General features: G+C 39.6%; 1 protein-coding gene across 1 annotated transcript; it reads left to right on the top strand.

The window, feature by feature from the left end:
- On the top strand, window positions 1–7,320 carry slc38a2 (solute carrier family 38 member 2). The gene is given in 17 exon segments (XM_046859715.1): window positions 1–303; window positions 1,287–1,409; window positions 1,517–1,598; window positions 2,140–2,255; window positions 3,548–3,621; window positions 3,725–3,775; window positions 3,778–3,816; window positions 3,903–3,975; window positions 4,352–4,434; window positions 4,519–4,577; window positions 4,675–4,830; window positions 4,920–4,999; window positions 5,121–5,221; window positions 5,546–5,670; window positions 5,767–5,911; window positions 6,001–6,098; window positions 6,193–7,320. Coding segments are annotated over 16 exon segments (1,518 nt in total). The 5' UTR covers window positions 1–303; window position 1,287; the 3' UTR covers window positions 6,307–7,320.
- The last annotated feature ends 381 nt before the right edge of the window (window positions 7,321–7,701 follow it).

The following is a 7,701-nucleotide window of genomic DNA, read 5'->3' as shown; positions in this document are numbered from 1 at the left end:
TATAAGTCACACTGCCGGTAGCTGCAGTACTTATTCGAGCCCACGCTTCTTTAGAAAATACAGCTCCGGCTTCTATCATTCTTTTATTCTAGTCTTATAATAAATATTATTTATTCTATTCTTCATTGATCTTATGTTTTAAGGTTTCCGGATTGATTTAATAATTGAATAATCGTGTGAATTGACATTATATTTTAAATAAGAGGAAGTGGTTTAAAACCCGCGCATCAGAACAAAACCACGCAAAGGGATTTTCTTTTCTTCTTTATTTTTAATTTTTTTATTCTAAACCCGCTTTCGAAGGTAAGATCATTTATTTTATTAAAAATAAATATTTTATTTTGTATTATTTTATATACCGGCTTCTGTTTTATAGTGTGCAAAAAAATGATCGAAATTTAATGTTATATTTAAATACATAGAATATATCTTTTTTTTATCTTTATTTCTTTTATACGTGTCCTTCAAATTCGAGGCGAATGAGCTTCAGCTGAAAACGAGATGGAAAAATACAATGATAATCAACCCGCAGTCACGTGACCTAAAGGATGCAAATAGAATATAGATACAGTACAAATTAAAATACGTAAATGAAAATACGATAAATGGAAAAATTCGAATTAAAGAGGAATGAATGGTAACGCAGTGTTCATGTGAGATGTCTGGTGTGTGTAAGGTTTCATCATCTTCTTGTTCTTCTGGGTGTGGATGTGGGCTGAACAGACATATTGCGCAAACGGATGGGGAGGAAAAAAAAAGACGGATGCACGTGGATTTGTTTCCTTTCATTCGAAAATCTTAGAAACGATCTAAAGTCTTTTATAATGATCATTTTTATTGCCATTAGTGGTGTTTTTAGTGCCTACCATGAATGTGTTCTATTATTGGGATTAAAACTCATCCCCATCTCTACCACTGTATTTATTATAAGGATTAATTCTCATGTTGTGTGTGTGTATATATAAATATATATTTTGTATTTTTTTATATATATGGTGTTCTGGGCTGCAGTGTGTTGCGCGCAGCTCTGTGCACGCGCCTGTCGGAAATTTCCACTACACGCACGCGCGCGCGCGCGCCTTCCGTGACTCAGCCTCACCATTTTTTTTAACCGAAAGCCCTCCCCTTTCCGGTCGTGGTCACGTGGGTTTTGGGGTTCTTCTAAAACACGGCTTAGGTCTCATTCACTGTTCATTGGATATCCCCATTCAAAATAATTAAGTGTGTGTGTGTGTGTGTGTGTGTGTGTGTGTGTGTGTGTGTGTGTGTGTGTGTGTGTCCTACAGAATGAACATTACTCCAGGTAAAGCAGAGATGAGCCGATTTAACATCTCTCCAGATGAAGACAGCACCTCCAGTACCAACAGCATCGAGTACTCAAACCCCGCCAAGAAAATACCCCTGAGCAGGTACTACGTTCCCCCAAACTCACCTGCACAACCCGATTCACATCCTATGACGCAATGATCAATGAAAAGCGTTTCTTTATTTAATTATTTCTCTCTCTAAATTCCAGCCAATACGGCGACGTGGACGCTGAGAGCCAGAACTTTCTCCCAAGTTTCACAGAAGGAAAGAAGAAATATGAAGTTGAATATGTAAGTGGCAATTGTGACCGAATAAGTCCAGTGTGTGAGACCATTACGCCCAAATGTGCTCCTTCCCCAGACTGTTTTTGCGTAAGAGAACGTGTTTGCATAAAATTTCTAACTAAGAGGCCTGAGCTGCTGAAGACAAGGTCAAGATGTTTTTCACGCAGATCTTCTGACCCTCCTGAACTGGAACACTGAATAAACCCCAGACCTTTTTATATCATACATCAGTACCTGATCTCACTAATGCTCTCGATCACTAATCCCCAAAGCCATGCGCCAAAAAAAACTAGCCGAAAGCCTTTTCAGGTCCTAGGATCTTATTATAACAGCGAATCATCTCTGAAGAGCACGTGAACGTGATCATTAACATATTTAACATTTTCCAACCCTTTCTGTTAGAACATAGAATATCGGTGAGTCATGAACCATTCAGTGAAACTAAGAAAGGTGTGTAGGCTAGAAGAGAATGGGGCAAGTGCGCACCTGCGTATTCATCCTAGAAATCTTTATCTAATCTGCATGTTTTTATGGACTCTTCTTCTAGCACCCAGGCACAGCCTCGTTCGGGATGTCCGTGTTCAACCTGGGCAATGCCATCATGGGCAGCGGGATCCTCGGCTTGTCCTACGCCATGGCCAACACAGGCATCGCCCTGTTTGTGTGAGTATCCTGCATTGATGCTGAACAGATTATATAATAGTCCTCAAGGGGACATTAAATTGACCAGCTGCAATGAAGCACTCTGTTATTAGGACGGGCTGTTATGAGCAAAAACACCGCAAAGCTTTGGGTAAATCAGCTCCAGGCAGAACATACTGCACGATTTAGATAGATAATTGTGGAAAATAGTTTAAATGATCTCTTTTTATATATCATTCGGTTTATTCTGTCTTGAGGTTGGAACCTGTTTTAGAGCTGATCAGAACTTCAGGGTTGTACAAACAGATGATTTGTGTAAATGTGTGTGAGAGCCAGTGTGTGAATGCTCTGGTTTTTCACAGTAACTTGCAGGGAAGGCTAAACCTCTTAGCAGGTTAATTCCTCTGCAGGCCATCTGTTTATTTTTTACATATATATATATATATGTGTGTGTGTGTGTACTGTATATATATACACACACACACAATGTCAGGTGACATGAATAGCATTAATGAATAATGAACTTGTTACAATGGCCCCATTTACATGGCTGGGATTTATTATATACTCAGCACTTATATATAATATATATATAAAAGCGCAGAGTATATAATAAATCCCATATAAAATGTTAACGACGCACAAATTTTATCAGTGCAGCCTGCATTTCCCAATCACTATTTTTATTTATTTTTCAAAATATCGATTAAATAAATATACGATGTAATTAAAACACATTTGATCCTTTCTTTACACGGATATAAAAACAAACAATAATAAACTCCACCCGAAAAAAGACCTGTTTTACAAAACCCACCATGATGCACACATCCGGCAATGAAATCCGTCCGTGTGGAAACGTCGTGGAGAATGTCCGCTTGGCGTGTTTTTAAAACACCCCAATTACTTTTTTAAACGTTTCCAAGAATGTTTTGTCATCATGCTCTATGTTCAGTTTGGTTTTACTAATAATAAACATACATTTGCATACATTTTTGCTACATAAACAGATTACAGTATTTCCCAATACTGTTTTGTGAAGAGTTTGTGAAGAGTTTATAGTTTGTACTGACGTTAAATGCGGTTCACTGGACCAGCGTGATTAGATCAGACACCTCTGCAGTTGTGCGTCTGGTTTATCAGCTCTTTATCTATCACGTTTGTTTCCTAAACACAAAGCGTTAACACGCCTGGTTCGGCTCATCAGGCTTCCTGGAAACATTCTGAATTTTAACCCCATTGGCAAATCGTAGCATGACCGCAGCGACATGCTTAATAATTAAACGTTTTTTTTTCTCTCGTGTGTTTTATAGCATCCTGCTGGTAGCCGTGTCCATATTCTCCCTTTACTCTGTACATCTGCTGCTCAAGACTGCTAATGAAGGAGGTTTGTAGCAGTCCAGTATTTTATTTATTTTTATTTTTTTTAAGAGAGAGTTATAACTCATAATGGGACAGGTTTTGATCGCGTATCATGATTTGTACAAAAGGTTCTATGGTCTACGAGCAGCTGGGCTACAAGGCTTTCGGCTTGCCGGGGAAGCTGCTGCGTCCTGCTCCATCACCATGCAGAACTTTGGAGGTAAGATGCAGTATTTTGGTGCTCTTGAGAATCATTTTGTATGTATGCATATATATATAATATACACGTCTGTCTTTCATTTCCAGCCATGTCCAGTTACCTGTACATCGTGAAGTACGAATTACCGATCGTCATCAAAGCGTTTAACGGAGATCAAGAGTAAGATTCAATGGATTTTTATTGTTATTTTTTGTATTTGTTAGATGTTTGCTGCCAGTTGAAGTGCTTTTGAGTGTTGAAGCATCTCATTGTAGTGTAGTCGGCAAAGTGAAGATGTAGCTCGAGTGCTCAATCAAAGGGGTCCTTATTTTTCCTTTCTTCTTCTCTATTTTTTTTTTTTTTTTTTGTACACTGCCTCGTACCACACAGAGCTGGCAGTGAGCTAATGCATGAATGTTAGACTAGTGAAAAACATCTCTTAGAGTGGGATTCATCTAATAATAATAATAATAGAAATGGAGTAAAAATAATGCATGTAATTGTGATGTTTTGTATTAATGATTTTTCTTCTTTTTTTTTTTTTTTTTTTTTTAAGGGTATGGTACACTAACGGAGACTACCTGGTGTTGATCGTTACGTTCGCCATCATTTTGCCACTTTCGCTGCTTAAAAATCTGGGTGAGTTCCTTTCCAAAGAAAAGAGTCGAAAAAGAAGTTCAAAGCGAATAGACGTACAAACCTAACGTTTCATCTTGATCACAGGTTACCTTGGCTACACAAGCGGCTTCTCGCTGTTGTGCATGGTCTTCTTCCTGATCGTGGTAAGCAAATCTGTTTTCACTCTCCAACTTTTTTTTTTTTTTTTTGCCGACGATTCCGGTTATGAAACGAGAGCTGAACATCTTTTTCTTTCATTAGGTGATCTACAAGAAGTTCCATATCCCGTGTCCCCTGACCAACGACCTCATCAACATGACCCTAAACAGCACGATCGCACAGCTCCAGCACAACAACACAGCCACTGTTTACAACGAGGATTCCTGCACGCCCAAATACTTCGTCTTCAACTCTCAGGTACGAGATGCAGAAGATACCTCAAGAATGTGTTTAATTTTTTGGGGTGCACGGCTTTAATCTTTCTTCTCTTTTTTGTTTCGGCGCAGACGGTGTACGCCGTGCCCATTCTGACCTTCGCGTTCGTGTGCCATCCGGCCATTCTGCCCATGTATGAGGAGCTCAAAGAGTAAGTTTTAGTTTAAAAGACATCTGAAGAGGTTTCTGGAGGAAATGGTTCAAACGTTCGGATTATCTAATCTCTCTTTAATCTCTTTTTTATTTTTTTTTTTTTTTTTTTATTTTTTCAGTCGTTCTCGGAGAAAGATGCAGGGCGTGGCTAATGTGTCCTTCCTCGCTATGTTCATCATGTACCTCCTCGCTGCTCTCTTCGGCTACTTGACCTTCCACGGTAAGTGCAAGCGATTTTTAGAAATTCTAATGCCAGATATTACAAATTCGGATTGGCTCTAGTTTTAAACGTAATCCCCGCCCCGATTCACTGCACTGGTAGCTCTTACGTAAAGTTTGAGAAAGACTCCAGCCCTGACATCTGGCCTCTGTGCTGTTTGTCATGGCAGGAAAATAACATTTGTGTGTTTGCTGATGTTCTTGGCCTGGAAATGTTACATAAGCAAGGACAATTTTTTTTCCCCTCATGAATTTTTAGGAACAGCACTGTGCCAGAATAGGGGGTAGATCACGTAATAAAAAAAACCCTGTTTGTATTTTTTAGATATGGTCGAGCCTGAGCTGTTACACACCTACTCCAGGGTGTACAAATTCGACGTGGTGTTGCTGATTGTGCGTCTAGCCGTGCTGACCGCCGTCACACTGACCGTCCCGGTCGTCCTCTTTCCTGTGAGTACGGCTGTTTTAACGATCGCGGGTTATGACGTCGCTTGGTTGAAGATCTAAATCTCAATAAAACGTTCCTACAAATCTGTTCTGTCTCAGATCCGCACCTCGGTGAATCACCTGTTAGGAGCCTCAAAGGAGTTCAGCTGGATCCGTCACATCATCATCACCGTGGTCTTGTTGCTCGGGGTCAACGTGCTTGTTATCTTCGTCCCAACCATTAGAGATATCTTCGGATTCATCGGTAGGTCGACCTTCACAACACGTCCGTGACTTTTTTTCGGCTTCATGTCAATTTGGTCTGACAGTTGCGTCATGTTGTTGGCTTTTAAGGTGCTTCTGCTGCTGCTATGCTGATCTTCATCCTGCCGTCTGCTTTCTACATCAAGCTGGTGAAGAAGGAGCCTATCAACTCTGTCCAAAAGATCGGGGTAAGGGAAAGAAGTCTTGTTGAATTGTGCACATTTATTAATATACTTTATATAATATTATTTAAAAATCATGTCTTTTACGTTTCTCCGGCAGGCCATGCTGTTCCTGGTCAGTGGATTCATCGTCATGTTCGGTTGCATGAGTCTGATCTTCCTGGACTGGTTCCACAACACTGGTGCTCCTCAAGGCGAGGGTGATGGACACTAAAAAGTAGCGTGAGCGACGGGCTGAATGGACGTGCGTCTCCAGCGGTGCTGTGCTGCAGTCCTGGTCCTGACCTTCACAACAACCCCAAACACATATGGTGGAACCCTGCTCTTCTTCCAGCTCAGAGCAAAGAACTTTATACCATTCTGAGAGAATGTGCTGAACTCTGTACAGTATGCTTTTAGGCCACAAAGATGGTGCTTTTTCTTATTTTGTTGCCAGGTTTTACTTTTGGTTTTTTTTTTATAATTGGTTCTATTCCAGTCCTGATTCCGTTTGACGCGTTCCATAAACCGTGAACGCAAACGCAATCGACAGACTGATCTCAGCGCTCAGTATTTCACTTCTCAGACGCGCATCCGAAAGCTTCATAACGCAACTCGCCTTCCTCACCTAGTATTCTACTTTTTACCTTTTGCCAAAAAAAAAAAACATTAACAACAATTTGCTACTGGATTGTATATTGAAAAGCACTTAGTAATCAACTAATACGTGAACAATTCAGACTACTCCGCTTTGCTCGTGCTAGCTACAGCGTCATCGAATGTATTATATTAGTCGACTTGTAAAAAAAAAAATCGCGTAGATTTACTAATGAACAAAGTCCTAACGTTTAGTCTTTCACCGGAGGTTTTGGTAGTCAAACAAAACACTGTCTGGGGGGGCAAAAAAAAAAACAAGGTACTGGACAGGTTTCTCGAGGTACACTAATTTAATGTCATAAAGGTACACTACAGTCACTGTTCCAACAGAAAATAAGAGCGCAAATATCCACCAGTACCTTTTTTTTAATATCTAAATGAAGGATGATACACTGAAAATGTATTTATGAGTATATTTTACAGCAATAACCTCGTTGCTCTAAAGGCAAGACTGAACTGCTGTCCTCCTTGAAAGCACCAAAGTGTTTCTGTGAGATGTGGTTTAAAGAAAAGAAAAAAAAACTACTGCTGAATCTCACGTTACCTAACAGACAGTACATTAACATTTTTAATAAACCGAAGCAGAAGATAAGGCTTTTATTGGGCGAGATTTGACGGTTAAAGCGAGAGCGAGATGGGGAAAAAAAAAAAAAAAAGACACGAGAAGGTTTACGGAAAAACGGTCACATCCACTGGTTTGTTGTGAGCTGCTGAGTGAATTCAAGCCGCCATTGTGCAGCTCACACACACACACACACACACACACACACACATTAGTATGACCTCACTCTGCTTCTCACTAACATGTCATCTATAATGTATTGTCCGACATTTATTTATAGAACAATGTAATTTAATCTATTTTACTATATTTATATAATGTAAATAGTTGTACAGAGCAAGCAAATGAAGTGTGTGTATATATGTGTGTGTGTCTATATATATGTATATGTATGTATGTATATATGTATAT

This window comes from Silurus meridionalis, chromosome 10, assembly GCF_014805685.1.
Source record: "Silurus meridionalis isolate SWU-2019-XX chromosome 10, ASM1480568v1, whole genome shotgun sequence".
NCBI classification, from domain to species: domain Eukaryota; kingdom Metazoa; phylum Chordata; class Actinopteri; order Siluriformes; family Siluridae; genus Silurus; species Silurus meridionalis.
The sequence above is the reverse complement of the archived record's forward strand: the minus strand, read 5'-3'. Positions and strand labels throughout refer to the sequence as shown.